The 23352-nt window shown below is 46.3% G+C and overlaps 1 protein-coding gene across 7 annotated transcripts in view; it reads right to left on the bottom strand.

Annotated features, from left to right (window-relative positions):
- TLR4 (toll like receptor 4) overlaps positions 1-23352 on the bottom strand; it is a 115875-nt gene that overhangs the window by 81098 nt on the left and 11425 nt on the right. For 6 of the 7 annotated variants that reach the window (XR_013930473.1, XR_013930474.1, XR_013930475.1 and 3 more), the window contains exon 3: positions 20555-23236. Coding sequence is in view for 1 of the 7 variants with exons in the window: in XM_080402356.1 (XP_080258482.1) it covers positions 20977-23236 (2260 nt within the window). In the remaining 6 variants the exon portion in view is untranslated. Of the gene's footprint in view, positions 1-1310; positions 23237-23352 lie in introns of those variants that run through there. The other variant, XM_080402356.1, reaches the window with a different exon arrangement.

Here is a 23352-nt window from a genome sequence, read left to right as displayed (position 1 = left end):
TAGCAAAGTCACTCTGTGCTTAAGACTTAAAAATAAAGCGGTGATACAATCAGCTGGTAAGCAAAAAAATAAAAAAACATATGATTTTGCCTATACGTCCCCATTACCTTCCATTGTTAAAAAGGTGAGTAAGGCACAGGAACAGAATGACTCCTCACTCAAGCACCAGGGTTTAGCAAACTGCTCCTTCCTTCTTCCAAATACTGGCATTTTCCGTTGGTAGCTGCAGCCTGAGCCACACAAACCAGCCTTGTGAATGCAAGGGCAAAATCCAGACAGCTCAAATAGAAATATCAGAGTTTTTCAGAAGCTAAAAGGAATTTTATTCGTTTACCCAATATTGCTGTTTCTGGACTTTTATATCCTGAGAGGGAAGACCAAAATAACATGTCAAGGGCCATTCACAATAAATTTCCTGCTATCACCGGAGCAGTCAGCCTGGGAATCCCACAGGTTTTGTATGATCAGCAGCACTAATTCACCCATCTCTCGGTTTTAGGACCGATTAGGACCTCCAAGTGCTTAAAGTTTGGGAAAGGCTGAAATCCTTGTCACCTGTGGATATGGCTTTTTAAAACTTATATTCTCCTTTTTGAACCCTAGTCTAATATCACCCCCAAATTTCTGTCCTCTGCACCGCCATCATCATGCATGCCTGTCCCAAGAAACTCACTGTTTCTGGAAGAGGAAGAGCTGGGCAGGAATATCTTGTTAAGACTTCTATTACAGTTTGGAAAAGGCTGATTAATCTCAATTGAAATACTTCGAAGAAAGAGAGCCAATTTGATGAATTCCTTCTATCAGGAAAAAAAATTGAGACTAAGACAACCTGTTTTAAGTTTTTATTCAAAGTCATTTTGTTGTGAAATTTAAGCTGATTATAATAAAAACATTTTTTTAAAAAATGAAAAAGAGGTCACACATGAAACACTTTGATATCATCAAAATGAGGCATTGCAGGCAATTTTTTTTTTATTTTTTGTCAGCTCATGAAAGTCTTAGTGATTTTGACTTTTCATCCAGGACAAGGAATTTTAAGCCTCTATGTCTCTTTTTGGGATGAGAAATCATTTATTACTCATTTCTAATAGAAAAACAGAACCAGCCTTTCAGTTTCTAGTTCTGCTTTGAACTGAGACTGAGAGTTAACTAGACTGATCCAAAGTTGTTAAAAACCAAGAGAAAAGCTTTCATATTTCAGACTTCAATCTTTCTCTGCTCCCAGCGGCCAAAGAAAATGCCATTAGCCTTGGAGGTACTTTTGGTAAATAAAGAAAAGGGGAAAAAGAAAAAAGAAAAAAAAGACGAGATAATAGTCGTTATCCTTTATTTTTCTCTCATATATATATATATTATAAACCATTTTCTCCAAGGCGTGAAAGTGTCTCACTTCAGCCCACAGAGTCAAGGGAGCCCGAGTTTTCAAAGTCACATTTTGAAAGGGATGTGTGGCTTTACAGCCCAGCTCAGGCGTCCTTTGCTAATACGGGGCAGTTCACATGGGCTCGTGCAAATGCGGGCTCCCTGCAGAGATCCCTTTAGCTCTTCTTATTAGGATTGTGCCAGAGTCTGAAGGAAAACAGCACAACTCTGCCTGGCTGGAAATCTCAGACACTATTTGCACATCAATACCCAGAAGAAGGGGACAAATGCTTGCTTGTCAGATCTCCCAGGCTTTGAGTTTCTTGCTACTTAGCTATTTATTTGAAAGAATTTTCAAGGGGGAATTGTTCCAGGGAGACGGGTAGATCCCAGGGTCATCACTGCTGTCCTTCACTGAAGGCATCAGGGATTTGAGGGACTCACTGGTGACTTTTGCTTTTATAGAGCCAGAGCTGCTGCTGGTATTTTTCCTCATAGCTTTGCTGTCCACACCACGGTGACAGAACTGGGAGCTCTGCAGAAGATGCTGTTGTATGAAAGCTTATTTGGGAAAAGGCTATTTTGGGAAGCATTGCCTGTAAGCGAAGTCATGTGAGGAGTCCTCATTTGGGTCTTTAAATTTCTTGTGGGTAGGCGAATCAATGCACACAGAAAAAGCTGGCCTTTCACTTTGTACTTTGCTGTCTCCCTGCCCCAAGTTGGGGCTGGTTACAGCTTCTCTGTGAAGATTTCTTTAACCTAGTCCCTTATTGCAAGAGGGGTCCCTTTGCTTCCAAACTGGTACCAGCTAAACCCAGAGAAAATAAACTAACAACAAAATAACCCCAAAACCAGCAACAAAACCATGGCATGAATGAGCAGCCAGGCTAGACTATTAGAAAATGCTCTTTTTATTTCAATTGTGTCCCCAAAGGATCAACCTTAAGACCAGCACTGCAAGGTCATGACTCCAACAGACCTGAAAATGACTGCTTCCAACACGGCAATTCCCACTCCATCTCTATTTCAATTGTGTCCCCAAAGGATCAACCTTAAGACCAGCACTGCAAGGTCATGACTCCAACAGACCTGAAAATGACTGCTTCCAACACGGCAATTCCCACTCCATCTCTATTTCAATTGTGTCCCCAAAGGATCAACCTTAAGACCAGCACTGCAAGGTCATGACTCCAACAGACCTGAAAATGACTGCTTCCAACACGGCAATTCCCACTCCATCTCTGTGTTCCTCCCTGTGAGCAAACTGAAACTTCAACCTATTCCATGAGACTACTTGGACACTCACATGATTTGTGGTGACCATGTCTCAGCTTTCTTCAGGACTGACTGTCCTAGTAGACAAGACAGACTTTCCCCAGTCACACGTGGGCTCCCATCTCAGTAACAGCTATGTCTAGGATCCCTCTCCTGGAGGAATGGTCACAGGCACCTAAAGTGACTTGAGGCAGCAGTGATACGGGAACGAGCATGTGCTCTGCTGGAAAGTGACCTTTGCTACACGGATGCTCCATTACCCGTCCAGGAGAAGCCCTTGTCTGCATGTCAAGAGAAGGTCATAGTCACTCCACTTTGTGCCATGGTGCACGGAGGAAAGGAGAGGGTGTCGAGATCTGCATGCTGTGATGGAGGAGCTCTGTGAAACAGCACCACAAGTGAAACATAACAAGATCGTTTGAATGCTTCCAAATAAATGGCTCCCAGAGTGAGGCGTCTGCTTCTGGCTCTCCCTGCTGGGTTCTTTAGAATGCTGGCAACACAGTATTCAGATTTGAAGTCACTGGGAGTTTTGCAACCAAGTTGCCTACAGTCTGGGATTTCACCCTTTCCGAGAAACTATTTGCAATAGCCAGCCATTGCAGCGGGGAGGGGAGCGTGAGGGAGGAGGGGAACCACAGCTCGCACTTGCTCAGCGGAGCAGGAAGGCAGTTAACAGCCAGTATGGCTGTTTTGTCGATTAAAAAGCAGATTCATTTTCAGTGAGCTGCCTCCAGAAACCAGCACTGGCAGTGCCACCAGAATCCATTTTGGGTGGAAGAAGCAACACAGTTATGCTTCTCTTCTGAACAGAAATATGCAGAAGAAGCATCTCATGAAAAGCACAACAATGCTATGTTTATTAGCAAAAAAAAAAAAAAAAAAAAAAAAAGACACCGATAAGCTTATTATTACCATTATGGCAAAAGTTCCACTGAAATTTAGGCTAGGCTCTGTGGTGGATGCTGTCTGCATTCCAGAAAACATTCCCAAACCCCAAGGACTCATCTGCATGCTGGGTCTAGTAAGGTGACCATGGTCACTTGAGACATCAGTGGCAGAGACATGATGGCATGATGGCTCTGTCCCACTCCAGCCATGCACAAATTGCATCCACTTCTTTGGTTTTCCTGCTGTGGAGTGCAAGCCTTGATAGTAGAGCTGCTGCACAACACTGCTGATTTTGAGCCCTCGGGGACTCATAGCCCCTTTCATGAATAAAGACAGCTGAGCACAGCTCCGGTGCTCGCAATGCTCCCGCACTGCAGTGCTCGGGTGGCATTTCTGCAGATATTTACAGTTGCACTCCTAGGGAGTCTAATAGTCCCATCTGGAAACATCAGAGCTCAGATGGGGCTAGAAGTGGTTGTGGCAATTCCAAGCAGCAGGAGATGGATGTATGGGGCTTCATAAAAGTCATTGCAAGGATATGACACAGACAGTCCTCATCTCCCCTTGCATCAGAAGCAGGGAGAGGACACAGCATGGCTCCTGAAAGAGCCGGCAAGCACGGAGTGCCTGCACTGTGCCTGGGGGGCATAGTTTGTGCGGGCTTTCCCTGCACTTGTGGCATGTCTGCTGTGTGCAGGGCACCCCAGGCAGTGCACCTGATCTTCCTGAGTCCCTCCAAGGGTCCTAGACTGGAAATGGTCTTCTTTTTCCAGGCATGTAAAGCTTTAGGGAACAGGCTCAGAAATCCCTAATGAAACAGTATGATAGAGGCATCGCCAGGCTTGGCTGCCTGATGCTGGTGCCAGGGGAAGGGGGGTGCTCCGGGCTCCCTGAGGGCTTTGGATTGTGCTGTCAGCCTTTGGGAGGGGCACAGGAACGGGATGGCAATACCCCAACCACTCCTAATCTCCTTGCTAAGGTCAGGTTGCTCCCAGCCATTGCTGAGGCTCAGGGTGACCCTTGCTGCATTGATCAAGTATTTCACATCCCTGTCAAGTGAAAAGTTCTCTGTCAGCAGCCTCCCCCATGATCTCCAGGTGTACTTGCATAAACATGCAGCTTTACATCCTCGTTATGCACAAGTGGATACCTCTAGGCACATTAAGAGTCTTGACTGTTTAACTCCACCAGCCCAGTTCCACTGAGAGCCACAGCTCAGCCCTTCACTCTCAACATCACACTGTATCTGGAGCGCATAACTGTCACTGGAAACCACATGTGTATACCACAGCCCAGAAATGGCTTCTTTTCGTATAACCAGCCAGATCTCACCTTGCCTGTGATATGCCAGACCAGGTCAACCCTCCAGTCATCCTCTGAGGAGGCAGGACAACTATCATGCACCATTTGCAAGGTTTTGCTGGCATGGGTGGAAAAAGGGAAAGCAAACTCATTGCAGAATGACAGGTATCTTAAGATGCAGGTTTCATCATCTCTGTCAGAAAGCGTCTAGTCCTTGCTGCTGTGCAAAGAACCATCAAAGTTGTGAGTGGCTTTGTCAGCACACTTTTGCATAAAAGAACACAGCAACTTGTAAAGTGGGTCTGTTCCCCAGGGCTGGTCACGGTCACTCACAGCTCCCAGTGCTGCAGGACAAGCTTAGGCTTTTTGTGGTTCCAGGAGTACCACAAGACAGGTTGGAGCTGAAAATTTCTACCACCCCCCCATGGCTTTATTTTGTTTTGCAATTAGGCCAACCCAGAGGCAAATTACGATAAATAAAAGGAAAGGAGATGAAGGTGGCCTTTGCTTTTCAGCAAAGTATATGATAAGGAGCACCCTGGTGTGCCTGCTTAGGAGAAAGAAGCAGCTGTGGTTCCCAGTGAGAAAATTGTAAATGTTCATTTAGGATAAGACAGCCAAGCAAAGCACTGCCTAAATAGACTCCAAGTAGCCACTACTCCACCATGCTCCCCCAGAAAGCCAGCTTGTTCTGGGGCCTTTTCCATGTGCTTTCAGACAGTGCAGGAGCTAGGGCCACCAACATGCAGGTTGGAGGACCAGGACTCTGCCTGCCATCCCTCCTGCAGTGCTTCACTTTCCCCATCCTCCTGTTAATGGGCAAAGATATGGTGAAGGTGAATGCAGTATCATTCACAGATCATTGGAGGGAAGGACTTAGGGCAAATATAATGTAAAAAAAAAAAAAAATCAAGCACAGAAATAGTATTTTTATGAGCAAAGCAAAAAATTCCATGCTACTTTGAGCAGCAATATGGAGCTGGGCAGGAGCTGGCGCAGTGGGTCAGTGTTTGGGATGCAGTACCAGGGCTGGTAACCCAGCAGCAACCTGCCCTGGCAAGAGCAGATAGATCAGAGCTCCTGCAGGTGGAAAGTCACTGGAGTAGGGGACTAACAGCCAAGGGAAACAGCCTGGTGGTGTGGCCCATGTGGACAGAAGTGCTAGACTCTTACAGCTCATCTGCATTGCAAAAGGCTGTCAGGACAGAGGTGTTGATAACTTTGTCTAGTAGGGACACAAAATGAGGTAAAAAAGTGCTCCTTTGGGTGAAATACATGATACATTATCTTTCCTCTGTCTGGCACTGGTGCAAGGAATAAAGGGGTCTTTCTTTCCTACCAGCTGTTAGTGCTGGTTCTTGCCTTCCCCCATCCCCACAGTCCAGCACCCCCAGCCCATTCCAGAGCTGCCAGGACAGCTGTTCCTTGCCCCTCTTGCCAGCCCCAAGCATCCTTAGCAGGAGGAGCTGGACGCATCCAAGACCAGTTGTGCCAGGAAGCAGCTTTGTGCTTGGACAGTGAACTTAAGACACTTGGAAATCTTCTTTTTCTGTCACCTAAAGCACTCAGCTGGAAAGTGATGCAGATTTTGTGACAGCAAAGAACAGGGTAGGGAGAGCCAGTCCCTGCTAGCAGAGCCAAATCGCCAGTATCAGGAGGCGGTTTCCTCCCTTCCAACACCACCTTTGCTCACCAGGCTGTACCAGAAGCAAACAGGGGCAATTCCACAGGGAAACCCACAGCCCCACGCTGCCTTTAGTCAGTCTGGATAGGATTTGGAACTCGTGGGTTTTGCTGTTTCTTTTACGCAAAATTTAAAAAAAAAAAAAAAAAAAAAAAAAAAGTGGCAGCAAATTGGAGGGGCTGCAGGAAAAGGAGATAAAGATGATTAAAGGTTTAGAAGGATTGACCTATGAGGAAAGATTAAAGGAACTAATTATGTACAGCTCAGATAAAGGATGAGTAAAGAGGTGATTTAATAACGACCTGCAAACACTCAGGAAGGTGCCAACAGTAAGGAAGGGGGAGGAATTGTTTAGAGTCCTTCACTGAGGAACAACACTAGTGATGGAATGAAAGGGGAAGGTGACATGGGACATTGGCACAATGCAGACAAAACCAGAGATTTCTTTGAGGAGCAGCAAGTCAGTTAGGAGCACAAATCATCTGGAACTCTCTGGCTTTCCATCCTTAAGTGACAGAAGAATGCAGTTCTGAGGTGTCCAGGTGCTTAAAGGTGCAGGGAAGTGCTTTAATAGGATTTTCAGATGCATCTGAGCAGGTTAGGCAACAGATTTCAGTGGGAGTTCGGCACTTAAATAGTTTCATCACTTCCATCAGTTGCTTGCTTACATCTTTGCACAAAACATCTTGAAGGTCTGGCTCTAGGACTCATCATAAATCCCCCAGCAGAAGATTAGAATGGATTCCAAGCTGCTGGAGCCCTGTAAAAGTGGACAAGCTGATGTGCAGGAGGACGTTTTGTAGGAAACCATCTTGCCTTGTCAGGGCATTGTGCATTGATCTGCACAGTCAATTTGAAAGTCAATGAGATTTAGACTCCCAGGCCCATTAAAATAAAAATTTAAAAATGCCTTTGGCACTTAAACACCTTGGTCAGTTAGGTAGGTTTTTGCTGCAGAGTGACTGTGGGTTATCAGTGCTCAAGGTGAACACAGACAGTGAAAATGCCTCCCCAAAGCAGCATGTTCTCCCGTGCGCTTCACTTGGGAGTGTCACCATGTCTCCAGAGAAACATGTCCCATATTTCTCTGTGCTGCAACTAAGTCACCCATTGTTTTCCTGGTGACAGGGGACACTCTTCCCCAGTAAGTGGTAGGAGTAATCAACTGGATGGAGGAGAGGTGGGAAGACATTAGAAGGAGGAACAGCATGACAGTGAACTGAAAGTCTGCTGGCTGCTGGGATGAAAGCCCCACCAGACTTCCCAGCTACGAGCACTATGGAACTGTAGGGAGGAAACGCAAGTGTGGACTTAGAAGAGGATTACTGACCTGAAAGCTGTCTTCCCACAGCCCATTGCAGACATTACTCAAGAGTTCAAGACCAATCTGCTCTCCAAGGAGCTCAACCAACAATGCCTACGTGGTGGGGCTCTCCAGTGTCATGCATGGAGATTCACCGTTGTGCCCAAGGCTACCCACTTGGCTTACTGCACCTACCCAACCTCTCAGACATCAAGGTCTCAGAGGAGGTTACTACATCCCACCAAAGACCCTCCAGCTTGTCAGTGGGAACTCTAACCATGCACTGTAGATGGTCACGGTCACACCTCTATCCCAAACCCAGAAGCACAAAATTTGTGAAATGCACTTGCTTTCTCATTGTTCCTGAATACACATGAAAACATTTTAATAAAAAGAAAAAAAAGAAAGCCAGATTTGCCAAAGTGTAAGCTTACCCAATATCCAGCCATTTGACTGTCACAGCTATTGCAGCTGCAAGTTTAGATTCTGTATGAGAATTCTGAAGACAGTAATAATAGAAGGCAAGGGGAGAGGAGAGAGGTTTTGACTTGTTCTTGTTATCGCCCTGAAGCGTTTTTCAGGGCAAATATTCTGGAGACAGTTTTCATTAAACCACAAACTTGTCAATTTAGCCTAAAATATATATGTGTATTTTCAAGTAATTGCTTAAAACAGGGAGATATTTGAAAGACTGGTTTAACCCTTTTGCAGCACTTGAGTCCACTTGAAATGGTATGAAAGAGGAAAGTTAAATACAAAGATAAATGCATAAATGGCCAGAGTTGCTATGGAAATGTAAGAGGATGGAAATTGAAAGTCAATAGAGGACTAACTTACTGTTCAATTTTAAAAATAGTCTTTCTATACAGAAATGGAACATTTTTCAAATCTCTGTTGGCCTGTATTATACAAAATGGGAAGTGGTTTTGTGGCTGGGTACATCTATTTAATGCTGCATCCTCAATCTGCAAACTGCATGGTCAATGGGACATACTAAGTAGGACCTTTTTCTCAAGTTAATGATAATCACAGCTACAGAGCCATGAAAAGCACAGGTATGTGGGTCAAACTCTGTGGGATATAATGACAAATAATTTTTAGGCAGTTTAGGTCCCATCTGTTTATTTTTTTTACACAGTTTCCCAAGGAAACAAGGCTTAGCTGATGGGGCTAGCTGATGGGGCCACAGGCACTGCATAATAGTTTCGTAAAGCCACTGGCCTGCAATCAGATTTGATGGAAGAAGAGACATGTCAGAGGAATTACGTTGTAACAAGCTTTTAAGGGAGGATATACTCAAATTAGCACTTCTTCCCATCACCCTTCCACCTCCCATCCCACTCCCAGGACGTGATATGAGCTCACCCACTCTATCAGACACCAGAGAACCCACATGGGAGACAACTGTAGGAAACCAGGTTTTGTAGGTTCCACTGCTTGCAAAGCGACTTGTTTTATTAAGATAAATGTAATACACTTCCCTGGTTCCATTTGGAGAGGGAGAGCGAATTATGTTTGTACAGCGCAAAACTCCATCCATGAGCAGCATATCAAGTGGAAAGGGGGCTTTGCTTCAAGCCATCCGCACTTATGCGCCCTATTGCCAGGCACTGCTGGGGCTTGTTGGTAGATCTATTCACCTACAAAGTATCCAGTGCCGGTTTGGCATTGGCAGCCCAAAATTCATGGCTTATTGTGTCCCACATCCCAAGATCCCAAGGGCATGACTCTTTTATCCCCTTGGTCTTCTCTGCCCATTTGCAGAGGTTTTCCCTACCTCTTTACTCTGTGGTGCTCAGAAGCTGCAGGCAACTGATCCGACACGCAGCTCTGAGGAGGAGAGCAGAGCATCCCTGGGACACGCTCCTGCCCACCTTTCCCATGAAATGAACCGCTGCACCCCTTTCATGTGTCTGGGCATGCTTTCAAAACATTCAAGTCTCACACAACAAATTTCCTACAGCTGGAGGCATCTCACTGATTTAGGTACGGCAAAGCTAAAAAAAATTAACAGACGCAGATGCTGAAATTCAGCTTTCCAGTGGGAAGAGCTGGCACAAGCTTCACACTTGGCAAAATCATTCTGCCACTTCCTCTTTTCTGAGATACTTTCCCCAAGACTAGCTCCATACTTTTCTGCAAGGGGTTTAAAAGAAATCCACGGCACCAGCAGGATTCTCACCAGCCCCATCTCCCAGCCCGTTAGAAAAAGGCCTTTAAAAATAGTTACATGCTGCTGGGTGGGATTTTCTTCCACAGGTGCTGTGCAATATAGAGTGAGATGAGATTCTAATCATAGCTGCTTCACAGAGGGAAGGGTTCAGAGTTTAGCTGTGTGGCAGCAGCCTCATTTTCACAGCAATATCGTTATATTCTCTGGGTGTCAGGGGGACACATATTGCTGTCATTTCCCCACGCTGTGTTTGGATATCAGATGCAAAGAGCAGCATCGAAGCATGCATCTATCACCACTCCATCGCACTAAGCCAGAGGAGAGCAGCCCGTCTGGTGGTCTGGTTCATCTGCTCTGAGCTCAGCTCTGATGGCAGCCAAGGAGCTCTTGGCCAGCTTGACCCACGGAGGAGAGGCTCCCTGTCCTGGTGGGTGCCTTCCCCTCCAGCTAGAGGGGTGGGGAGAGAGGGCTCCCCATCCGAACAGAGGCTGGGCACAGAAACAGGAGCTCAAGGCTGCATTTCCCCAACACATAAACATCTGACAGGGCTCTGCACTCCCCACTGAGGACTGTCTCTTCCCCACCACAGCCCCACGCTCATGAAAAATTCACCACATCATAAGACAAATGGCTTTCCTCAAAATTAGTCAAAACCACCAGATTTTCTTACAGTTAAGTTGCCACCACCCTGCTCAAGGTGTACAACCTGGGTGGCATGTGAGGTCTGGTTTTCTCTAGCTGGCTATCTCGCCAGGGTGCCAGCAGACGCTTCTGCTGCATGGGCTGTGCACTTTCTGCCAGGTCCCTTCACAAAAGAGCTGTCAGTCCCCAGGAGGAGAAGGTCCCTGCCAGAGCCTCAGCATCTGGATCTCTTCAATGGAGCAGACTGGTAGCCTCAAGACTCGGAGGGATTTCTGACAAGGTCTCCCAACATAGTCCAGCAAACATGTTTACCATCTGCTAAAGTTCACATGACTGAAATGCATGTGGGAATTGCATCACCACCACACAGCACAGACAATAATACCTTCTCCTTTAATTTTCCTCTTTCTTTGGCACTATCTCTGCTGAGCTATGCCCACTGCCTTCTGTCAGCTCATACAATTAGGGCTGTGGTAGGTCTGTGCTAGTGCTGACTTCCCCATCACTGTGTTTTCAGAAGTTTGAGTCTAGCCATTTACAATGTCCTGGAGGGACACAAGGCATCACCAGCTTATTTACAGTTAAAGATATTTTCTAAATAGAGGTGCAAGCCCAAAACACCACTCCAAGGACTCTCACTGCCATGAACAAATCCAGGGAAAGCTCAAGAAAGGATGCACTTTGGCTCAGCATTTATCTCCTTTGGTTGTTTTCTCTGTTGTTCCTTCCTCTGCAATATATCGTTCCTTCCTAAGCCCCAGATTTTATGAGGATGTTTCATTTTTAGCCTTTTGCTGCAATATTAAAGCAACTAGTCCCTACGTTTTGCTTTAAGGACATGAAATCCACTGCAATCAGCCTGGGTGCACTCAGTGCAACAGCCTGGCATGACTTAGGGAAGGATGTGAGCTTTTAGGGATGCCTGGCCCCACTCTGGGTCAACCCTGAACTGGTTAGTTGGGTACCCAACTTGGGGCAACTCTCTGGCCAGCAGCTGTCCTGGGGCCCTGGCAAATCCACCCAGGTTAATATGTGCCTGCTCACTGGGGATCCTACAGAAAAGTCTGATAAAATCACGGGGAGAGAAGTGACATTCACCACTTGGACTGGAGCAGCCACCAACCCATCCCTGAGGGGAAGTTTTCAGAAACAGAGATTACCACTACACAGCTATACCTTCATGTCACCCACACCATATCCACAGCCAGAAAACCATAGATGACAGCAAAGTCACCACAGCGTGACCAGTTTGTGGTAACTTACCCTCAAAGGCACACTTCCACATACACAGATGTTTCATCAGATGTGTGACAGGGCTGGCAAACTTGTCTCAGAGCTGTTCTGTGGTTACCGGCAGCAAAGCTATTAAACCCCCTTTGCACCCCCATATGCATTCATTTCATGTGTTTAATCCTGACAGCCCTAGTAAATTCTTCCTGAAAAGAAAAGAAAACCCTTGTTTCCTCTCCCCTTGAGCTACTGCTTCTTGTTAAATGTCATTAAAAGCAGAACCCACAACAACATCAGTCCTTGCTGAAGGTTAGAACCACCTTGACTGTAATCCTGGTGTGGCACTGGATGTTAAAAAGGCAAAAACAAAAGCAAAAAAACAGATACTTCCTTCCACTTCTCTGTCAGCTCCACTTTGCATCAAAATCTCCTTTGTATGTCACTCAGTTATTAAAGTTGTGGATTGCGGCTCAGAATGTGTGTGTGTGAACGTGTGCATGTGTGTATGCCTGCGTCTCAAAAACTGGGTCACCCAGAGAGTGCTCCGTGAAAACTCATCCCTGACAAATCCAGGCTGGAAAGACTCAAAGATACTCCTTATAATGTTTCTTTTCCTCCCATCATGCTTTGAATGGAGCAAATAATAGTGCTTTCTGCTGTATTTTTGTATCTTTTATTCAGCAGCTTCCCGAGGTAAATAACCTCCAGCAGGCAAATCTAAGGGGATGCTCCTATCTTGCCTGTGTCTACTCTCACTGAAGTCATGATATACTTTGCTTTCATAAGGTTCTTTATAAAACATTCCCTTTATTCCAAGAGAAGCAGCTATCAAGGAGGGCAAGCAACTCCCCAGATTTGACTCAGGCTCCAATCCCAGCATCTTGTCATCCTCCTCTCCCCCTCACAGCACCAGGGATGCTGGCAGGGCACCTCCACAGCACTCAGGGGATCTCCGCGGGCATGTCCCCTGTCAGAGCACAGAGCTGCTTTCCAGCCATGGCATTTTTAGCAAACAGGCACCCTTTATTTCCATCAAGGCTCTGAATAACACCACCCAGGCAGTTTCTGTCTGAGGCTGAGGGGCAAACCCTGTCACCCACCTGCTCTCAGTGGGGCAGTGAGAGGTGGGGGGAAACTGGCTGAAGGCAGAGCAGGGCTGGCCCAGCTTAGCACTGGGTGAGACCATGGGCTGCTAGAGCACGCAAGCAGCAGGGAACTGAAACTTGCTGACTCTGTGCAGGTCAGAAAGGCATGGGCCACAGTCACGGGAGGAGCAGAAAGCAGGAACACTGTGAGTTTCCTTATTAACATCTTATTCTAATACTTACAGCATCAATGAAGGAGTGGCAGAAAGAAATACCTCAGCAGGGAGGATTTTACTGCTAAGGCAGAATTGCAAAGAGGGTCCTGGGGGCCAAATACTGCTTTTTGCTGTGCTACTGTCAGTGCACTTATTTCCCTTAAAAAAAGCAAAACTTAAGTAACCACTAGCCAGGACCAGTGACAGGAAAGGGGTTGGAAGGATCTGACTTCAGACACACATTTGCTGGCCTGGGGAGAGCTGTAGAGATGGATTTCAGAATCCCAAGATGGGGGAAATGGAGTTGAGGAACAGAAAGTACAGTTTTCATGGGCGCTGATCTGTGGTCCAGCTACCTCTTAGTGATTCACTCCAGTAAATCACAGTGTGTGGGTCGCAATCCCCATTTTACCAACAGAGAAAACGAGACAGGGCATCTATCATCTAAGGGGGCTCAGCAGCATCCAAAGCCAGGCAGGGATGGCAGGGTTCCCTTCTGAGCAGATTACACTGATCAGAAAAGAAAACAGAGAGATTACACCCCAGGATCAGGGGTGGGGACACAGGCTCCCAGCAGATCCATCACTGAGACAGAGCCTGTGAGAGAGGAAAGAATGACTTCCAGGCATCCCCTTGTGAATCTTGCAGCGTGGGAGCTGAACCACTGCAGAGCATCCCAGCGCTGCCACATCGGGCAATTTGGGTTTGTTTCAGGTTACTGCGGAGAAGTGCTCACCCAGGGGCCTTTGGTGGATGTGTTAAACTGGACTGCCAGGCTGTAGGGAGGGGGGACAGGGCATAACAGTCTCCTCAAGCCCACTCCGTGTCCTCTGCCTAATGTATTCAGCAGTGAGTTTAGGGGATCTCAGGAGAATGAATTGTCAGAGCGTCTGAAGCAAGTGATGGCAGGGGAATTACTGCTAATCCTTCTTGCGGGACACAACACTCTAAAGGATTTAAAGACTTTTTTTAAAATGAAGAAAAAAAGGACAATCCTCCCTTCTTTCATACATTTGGGGCTGGTCGCTTGCTGCTGGCTGGGATCTGAAAGAGAGAAAAGGGAACCTTTGAGGAGAGGGAAAGGATGAGAGAGGGGGAGAAGAAAAGATAAAGACTGGAGATGAGATCTGGAGAAAAGCCTATCTTCCCCTCTCTGGGAGTGTAGGCTGCAATTAAATCTCTTTTGCCTGACAATACCCTATTGTTATTTGCATAGTGCTCAAGATGTGGAGATAAGGGAGGAAGGAGCTGCAGGCAGGGCAGGCTGCACTTGCTCTCTTATCACCGGGCTGCGGCAGGGCTTGAACCCTCTGGCTGGAGGGACAGGGGCCGGAGCTCCAGGGCAGGGTGATCTTCTCCTCGGCTGAGGTTCTGCCCCACCACCAGCAAGGAATGTTTTCTGAGCAGCTCTGGTGGGAGGATTTGGGGAGCGCGGGGGCCGTATGCCCTCTCGCTGCGACACATCTGACCTGTAGCCGTGGTCAAGGCTTTACTTTTGCGGCCCTTTCAACCTACACCTTGATGCTCCTCTTGGTGCACCACCTCAGCTGTGGTTCAGCAAAGGGTGCTGCTGAAGAAGAGGTACAGCAGGGTGCTGTGGGGTGCCTAAAGCCTTTTGGGAAGTGGGGCCCACGTTTTGCACATCAGTTCACAGCATAGACACCCTGTGTGAGAGGGGGGTCAGACAGGTATATGCTGTTGATGGGAGGGCTTAGATACATGGGTTAGATATGGGGAGGAGATGTCTGTTGCCTTGGGACTGTCTCCCCTCTTGTAATTTGTGTCCTGTAATTGAGAATGACTATAAGCAGAGTGAAGAACAACAAATTGTGACCTGGAAGATTTTTTGTATGTACTGATTCACTCCCTCTATATACTGGGTAGCCTTGGCAGGCATAAAGGGAAACTTGGACTAGGCTGCTTTTGCCCTCTGGGGTTGTGGTCCTGCAGAGATGCTGAAGTACTTTCATGCCAGTCACCTGCCCCAGCTGGAGCCCCAAGGGCTGCCAAGCTCCACCATGTCACCTGCAGAACAGTGCTGGTACCCATGCGATGCTCATTTCCATCCTTCCTATTCAGACTCCGGTACAATACCTGCTCTGGAGCATGGGCCACGGGGGTACTGCAAGGACAGAAGACATATCAATATCATTGCTAAAGCTGGAGTGGCCCAACGATGTAATTTGGGCAGCTGGTAAATACAGACGTGCTTTCAGGTGCAGACATTTCATTTGCTAAAAGGGGAGGCTGTGGGGGAAAGCAATGCAAGGGAACGTGAAGGGAAGTGCCATTATGCCACAGGGCATCCAGTGACAGTAATAGCTAAAATCACGACTTTGCAGACTGAGGTAATAGAGAGCATTGTAGAATGGCTTTAAGGCTCTCCTAATGAATACATGAAGGTGTATATAACACACTTCAAGGCCAGAGTTTCATCTGTATTTAAATATATTTAAATGGTTGCTCAGTCCTTCTCTTCCACGTGGGTAGGAACAGGACTAATGCAGGTAGGTAACGTTAGCCCAGGTGGAGCTAGCTCCCAGGAACTGCCCATGCTGGGAAGACATGGAGAGGAACGTGCAAACTATCATTCATGTTTTGAGAGGGTGACCCAGGGTGTCCCAGCAAGGAAGCACCAGGGTGAGAAGTGCACATGTCCTGAATTGGGGCTCGCCACAGCAGGACTTGCTGAAAGAGCAGAATTACCTCCCTCTTCTCAGGAGTGATGGAAAACACACCACTGCTGCCTTAGTTGCTCTCTGAATAGGCACCAGCATGCAGAAACTCGATCTAACAGCAACTTCTCAGAGGTACTAATTTCAAAACCTTTTCTTGTCACCATTATGCAAAAAGGTAGCACTTATAGACTCATCAGAAAACTTCTGCCTTCTAGTTGCTTTAGGCTGTTAGTGCGGGCAGCCCTGGGACCAAGTCACCGCCAGCAGCTGAGATTCACCCAGCTGCTAAATTGTGGCCACTTTCCCTGAGATCCTGCACCAATCTCTTTCCTATTCTTTTTAATCTTTTTTCTTGATTTTAAAGGCTTTTAACAGAACTGTCCTCAATTATGCAATGTTTCTCTCTCTGTGCTTGCAGCAACACAGGGAGGTCCAGGTTGGCGGATTATTGACTTTGCCCTCTACACGACCTTGAAGCTGAGGAAGGTTCACACTACTGGCAGATGAGCTCTTCAGCAAATCATGCTTTGCTGTCATTTGTCCCAATTCTCAGCCTCAGCTGAGATGGCAAAGAACAACTTGTTAAGGAATTGCTTCTCTCCTACCATGTTCAATTGCTCTCAGTCTCAGGCAGTTCGTATTGATTGACTGAACCTACTCAAGATGTTTTGCAAAAGGCACTTAGTGAAATTCATTGTGGAGATTCTTCAGTGTTTTTACTGCCCAGATTACATGTGTGATACAGCCAGGTGAAGGTTTACCTTTTAGAGGGTCAGGGTAAGAGCCATCATGGCAGCAGAATTTCTGTTTTGTTAAAACTTCTGCTTTTTAAAGTTTTGTTAAAAGTTCCTCATGGTACAAAAATGAAAAATCATTAATTTTCCCACAAAAAAAAAAGGTGTTGTTTTTTTTTTTTAATTTGGGTAGATGAAAACATTTTTACATTTTGGTTTTGGTTTGGGAGGCTACTCAGATTATATAAATAGAAAGACATTTCAAATGAAAAGGTACTCTAAGGAACAACAGCAGAAGCCTAAACCAATGTTTTTTTAAATGATGCTTGGAACAATTTAACTTTTATTTGAAATCCTTTTTTCCAACCCCTCCAAAACTTTGCAAAAAATCAGTTTCCATGCAAAATGTCTGTTCCAAGATTACAACCCCATGCAATACTAAACCAGAAACCCTGCTATGACAATTTCTGTTCCACAGCTTCACTACGCTACCTCATTAAATTACATAAGCCACCTACAAAATAGCATTTCCAAAAGGACAAACACACTCCTAGAAAAAGTTTCAACCTGTCCTGTCAAGTATCAGTCAGTCCAGAGAAATCAGCTGCTTTTCCTTGTTTTCTTGATCTTTAAACTGACACTGGAAGTCTGTGCTGATACTTGGGGAGGCCAAGGGAACAGCCGTGTGATGCTGCGCCTGCGGCCAGCCGGATCCAGGCGGGCATCAATGCGAATGGCTCTAGTTTTCAGCTTTTACATAATGTCTCTGCTACAGTGCGGAGACCACAAATGCAATCATGCTAATGAGGGCTTGCTCGGTTCAGAGCCCTCACTGCAAACCGCATCTTGGTGATGATGCCAGCACATCATGATGGCCTGCCTCTGAGACATCGCCCTCTGCCATGCAAGTAAGACCGGAGCTTTGTCTATACTGGCATTTTGCATGGGTCAAATCAAGCACCTAGTGAAATCAGGGCACATCCCCATTACAAATGAAGTGAAATAACTTGGATGCAACAGCCCTTTGGAGCTTCATCTCCATCTGTTTTTATGACCTGGGTAAAACAGATGCTTTAATAACTGGAGCAGGTTCAGCTATTTACATGAGAGATGAATGCGGACCTGCATAGATGTTTGGTTGGCTGCTCATTTATTCACCCAAATGAGTAAATAATATCAAAGCTACCTGCTGCACAGTGAACATTTTCAAACAACAGTGCATGCCAGCATGTTTGAAGATGAGAACATTCAGTTTTGCTTTGGAAATTTGCTTCCTGTAACAAAGGCAAATAGGAATGTGTGGGTTTTTTTGAAGCACAATGATTTCCCCTTTTATAGTATTGGGGAAAGTTGTTTTGAGTCTTCTAAAAACAAATCTACTTTTTCTCTGCCAGGTAAATGGTGAAAACGTAATTGTTGATACAGCCCTTTCCTTCCTAGACTCAAACAACAAAATATAGAAGACGGGCACTGCCAGGGCAGGGCTGTGCAAAGGGGAGGGCTGGGGGCCACTCACCCCACAGAGCTCACAGCTGCGCAGGTCAACATTTATGGCACGTGGCTGTGCCTGGCACCCAGGTCCTATCAAGGGGTGTTCATGCCACCAGGCAGCCTGTCCTCCTGGGCCATTCAGGGAAAAAAAGAAAGTCCTGGTTCTGCTCTGAAGGTCTCAGCAATAGAAGAAATCAGCTTGTGTCTTTCAGAGCACCAACTACTGCTGAGACCAAGTGAAATCTCTAAACGCACGGAGAGAAGCAGGACTGAGAGTGACTTTGGGGCTTGCAGAGAACAAACGTCTTCCAAACCCCCTTTTTTTCTGAACACCCCAGCCTCCTCTCTCTTTCTCATTGTATCATCTCACTCTCACTTCCAGAAGCTATGATGGTTTTTGTGCTTTCTCTTGGGCAGTAAGAGGGCCTGGGGCAACTCACATATCCATCTTTGCTGTAGGGACTCTGAATAGGAAGAGAAGAACAAGTGTCTGGTTTCTTTTTAAATTGTACAGGTGGGAGCCTCCTTTCAGCATCATCCCAGCTCTCCTAAAGTTGCTTTGATATTCAACAAACACTCGCTTTTTAAACAATACTGTCCTAAACCCGTACTATAATGCCCAGAACCACTTTCAGGCTTTCTGAAACTGATTATTATAATCACAACCAAGAATCATAGGACTCTGCTTTGTGCCAGAAATACATATACACCCAATTGTTTGTAGAGGAACCACAGAGAGAAAGAGTGAGGGAGAAATGCAGGTTCAGTGCTGCTCGATTCAGGAGCAGGAACTCCTACCTAATTTAATTTTCCTCTTTTGTTTTCCAATTTAACTTGTAGCTATTGAAATCCAGGCTAAAATTTGCTTTGGCCTCCGTGCTCTCCTTTGGCCTCAACCCAGGGAGCACAATGCTGTGCCCTGGTTCACGGCATCCCATCTCCCGCCCCGCCCCCATCCCCAGCAGGCTCTCCCCAGGTGAGGAGGCAGCCCTGCTGGCACAGCACAGCACTCTGGACCCTCAGTCACAGCACAGGTAAGGAGCACCGCGCTCTGGAAATTGCTGCAACAGTACTTGGCAGGTGCAAAGCAAACTCACTGGGCAAGTGAAAGCAGCATTGAGCTTAGTTTTATGAAAGTTTCATCACATAGGGCACAAAAAGCCTTTGAGAGGGCTTGGGGGTGGGGGTGGGGGGCGTTGGTAGTGTTATCTGGCACAGTACACAGCAAGAGAACTGTGATGCAGCTTTTGCCAGAACAAGCCCTGGCACTAGCTCGCTCTCTTTTTCAAATAGTGTCTGATGTTGATCTCACCACTAGCTTCCACGGAGATGGTGCTGACTGGTGCTTAGAAAAGTGAGATGGATCAGGCCCTTTCCTCTGAATAAATATCAGATCTGATTCACCACTCAATTGCTTCTGTTTTACCTCTGTAGAACGTCATTGATTATAGACGGATTTGCAAGTTTAAAACTAGAGTAATTCAGTGATTAATCCTAACCAAAGCCTTTCATAAATAGAGAGCAATATGCCAGCACTATTCAATATTCAGCACATCGATGGGAGCGCTCAGTAATATGATTCAATGGCATTTAGACTTTCCTTCCCTTTATTCAGGGCAGCGCTGGGATACATTTAGTTTAGCTAACCCAGACTTTTCTCCTCTATCTCTTCTCCCTGCAAAATGTCAGGCACATTCTCAGTGAAAAAAGGCAAAACTCTCCCACCCAGTGACTGGCCTGTTCCACGTAGCACCTGGACCCTGGGAAAGGCTGACCACACGTGTTGAGATGCCCACCAGGATCAGAGGCTGCCACAGCCTGACAGTGGGAAGCAAGAGGGACTCTCAGCCTGAACAGGTCCAAAGCCCATTTCAACCCATGGGCTGGAGGCTCCTACAGCACCTTCCAGCCGTGAACTAAGGCTGGTCCAGAGAGTAGAAAAGCTTATTCTAGAACTGGCTGGCTGTAAACATCAAAACACTTTGCTCAGACTGAATCTTGCTCGTATAGGGCAGTCCCACACAGTGTATCCAGAAACACTGCGTGAGGCAAAACAGTTGAGGCAAAGAAATAGCTTGATTTTAAAGGTGTTAAGCATTTCTATGGCTCTTTCTGGTCCCACGGATTTTTGGATCTCACACAAAGACCTCAAACCACTCTTTCAAATGCTATATAATATAGCTTGATATAAATAAGAGTTCCAGGTGGTGGCAATATTTGGGGGATTCAATATTTTGTCTTGGTCTAAAGAAAACTGAAATAAACATGTTAAGGAAATGTCCCACCAAGAACAACCTCCCCCCACACTGATGACATAACTGCTCAGCTGCACTGAGTGGCTGCCAGGTGGTCTGTGGCTGTAGGGAACTCCATTTCCCTCTGCAGGGTTTTCTCCCTGAGCCATGGTGCCTAAGGAGGCAGACCCAAGACTTTCAGGATCCAAATCTTGTTTCTGTTTCCCATCACTTTTAGACCCAAGAGTCCTGTACCTTTGCTCTCCCCTGGAGATCCTGGGGTCCCCTCAAAGCAACAGAGCCTGAAGTTCCACTGGGTAAATGACCTCAGGATCAGAGGTCCTGTATCAGAAAATACAGTTTCAGAGGCAGGTAAACGACAGTAAGAGCTGTCCATCTGTTCACCAACCCACCAGACCTGCGTGGATTGCTGGACCAGCTTTGGCTGACATCTACAGGCAAACACAGGGCTCAGGCGTGTGCAGCTGCTGACACTCCTTAGCTTACAAGTTCCCTTGAGAAAGGGTGACCAGCAAGGCAGGTATTTTTGTACTGTTTTTGCAGTGCCTTCATCTACTTCCTCCAACTCTGAACAGCCACGGAAGTACCAACTTCTGAGCACCAGCCACCAGCCAAGCCATGATGGGAGACAGGAGAGAAGTGATCTCTCTTTTTCTTCACATGAGCTTTGCCTCCTCGTGATTCCACTTCTTGCCTTCTAGCAGGACTGCTGTGAGTTGCCTCCAGAAGATGTGTCTGCTGATTTCCTTGTTTGTCCACTCCAGATAGGTGTTCCTCCTCAGATATCGGGACAGCCCCAGCCTCTGCCTCAGCAAGGTTTTATTCACTTCTCCTAGTACAATCATGATAATTCCAGCTTTTCCTTCAACAAGCTGCCAGGACTGGGCAATGTCAAACTCAAAGCTACACCACTTACTTTCCAGAAAGTCAGTAGAGATGACTGCAATGACATTTCTGCTACTCAAAAAACCTTCTTGGATGATATTGGTGACAATGGGTACCCCTGGTAGGAAATCCCTGTAGTAAAGACAAAGCTGGAAGGGAGGTGTTCCTCCTTCTAAGGGTTCCACCAGCTCTTTCATCACCCATTCCTGGTCTTTGCTGGAGTGGATAACAAATGCATCATAGGTGTCACCCCTTTCTGCAGTGTGTTTACACCCACTGAGCAGCACCAATGAGTAGTATAGCTGGAAGTAGTACTTGTAAATCAGGAAGAGGAACACTGCTGCAGTGAGCAATGCGATCACTGAGAATGCCACTGTACTTGCTTTGAGTTGGCAGGAGTGCAGATCGAAGCTTGACAGGCTCATGTTCTTCACATATACAGGTGTGTGGCATATCATCAATTCCCTGTTCTGCAGTAGGTCCTGCTTTTCCTTTACCCATTTCAGAAAGTTTAGGTTTGTGCAAGAGCATTCAAACAGGTTTTGAGAGATGTCTAACAGGACCAGACTATCAGGCAGGATTCCTAGGGCTGAGTCCACCAGAACGCTCAGCTGGTTGTTGCTGAGATCCAGGGCTGTGAGCGCTTGCAGCGGCTTGTAGACTACAGGATCAAAGCTCAGTAGTTTATTGTTGCTGATGTTTAGCTCTTTTAGTTCAGAGAGGGCATCAAATGTATTTTTATCCACCTGAACTAATTTGCAACTTGAAATATCCAAGGTGTGGAGGTGACTTAGGTTTTTGAAGTTGTTGGCCAATTGGTTGTTCTCAAAGGAGTTGCCTGCCATCTTGAGCACTCGCAAAGAGTTCAAGCCACAAAAGGTACACTGGGATTTAACATGAGTTCTGGTATGGGAAATATCGAGGTATATGAGTTTCTGAAGGGATAGGAAGACAGGGTAGGAGCCAGGACCAAACAGATTTGTGTGCTGAAGGTCCAAATATAACAAATTCTTCACATTAGTGAAATCTCCGGTAATTCTGATGATAGAATTGTAACTTAGGTTCAAGTATTTCAAATTTGGACATCCAGGAAACAGAGGGGAACAGCAGCTATAGAAGGAGAGGTGATTCTCACTCAAATCTACCACCTCCAGGTTTCTTAGACTCTCAAATTTCTGTCGGAAGCTACTGAGGTTTTTGTTCTTGGTAATACGAAGCACTCTCAGCTCCTTGAAAAGAGAGAGCTTCGTGGCAGGCACTTCCTGAAACTTGCATTTCTTGCATTCCAGCTGTTTCACTTGAGAGAACATAGGAACCTCTGACATCTTTTCAAGCTGGAGGTTCACCAAGCGAATACTGGAGACATTGCCTAAGCAGTTAAAAAGAGTGTCTGTGTCATCCTCAAATCCCCTTACACACACTAAGATAAATTCTTGCATTTGTACCTGACACAGTCCACTCAAGAGTCCTCTCTGAAAGTCTACCAGTTTCTCACTGTCACTGAATTCTCCAGCGATTAGCCTGTTGACCTGTAAACCAGTCAGGCCTTGAAGAGAAGTGTGCATCACACTAAAGTTCCCAAAAGAGGCTCTTAGTCCCAGCTCACCAAGGTGAATCTTTGCAAAGGACCCTGGCTGTATGTGTTTTATATTATTCAAGGAAAGCTCCAGTGTAAGGTTGAGCCTGTTCACTTCCTTCAGGGCATCCAGGTCTCCTTTGGAGATATATGTGATCTTGTTAGAAAGAAAGCTCAGGTGCCTGAGAGAGGTCAGGTTGGTGAAATATTTGGGAAGCTTCAATGAAGCAATGTTGTTGTGGCCCAAATTCAGCTCCTGCAGGGTATGCAAGTGTCCAATGGGTAGGTCAGTCAGAGAGGCTATGTTGGTTTCCACCAGTACCAGTTTTTTCAGAGATGTTAAGCCGTCGAAGGCTGCTGTCCCCAAGTACTGGAGGGAATTGGCAGTTAAAATTAAGGTGGAAAGTTTCTGAAGATCCTTAAAGGAGTTATCTTCTATTGTATGAAGGTGGCATCTGTTGGACAGGAAAAGAGAATAAATGTGCATGTAAAACTGTCCCTTTCATGTCTGCTAACACTACAGCACCAAGCACTGGTGCAACATTCTTAGGCTCCACCTCACGCTGGGGGT

Source organism: Falco punctatus (assembly GCF_963210335.1).
Source record: "Falco punctatus genome assembly, chromosome: 9".
In the NCBI taxonomy this organism is placed as follows: domain Eukaryota; kingdom Metazoa; phylum Chordata; class Aves; order Falconiformes; family Falconidae; genus Falco; species Falco punctatus.
Note: the sequence above shows the minus strand (reverse complement) of the source record. Positions and strands in the feature narration are given on the sequence as shown.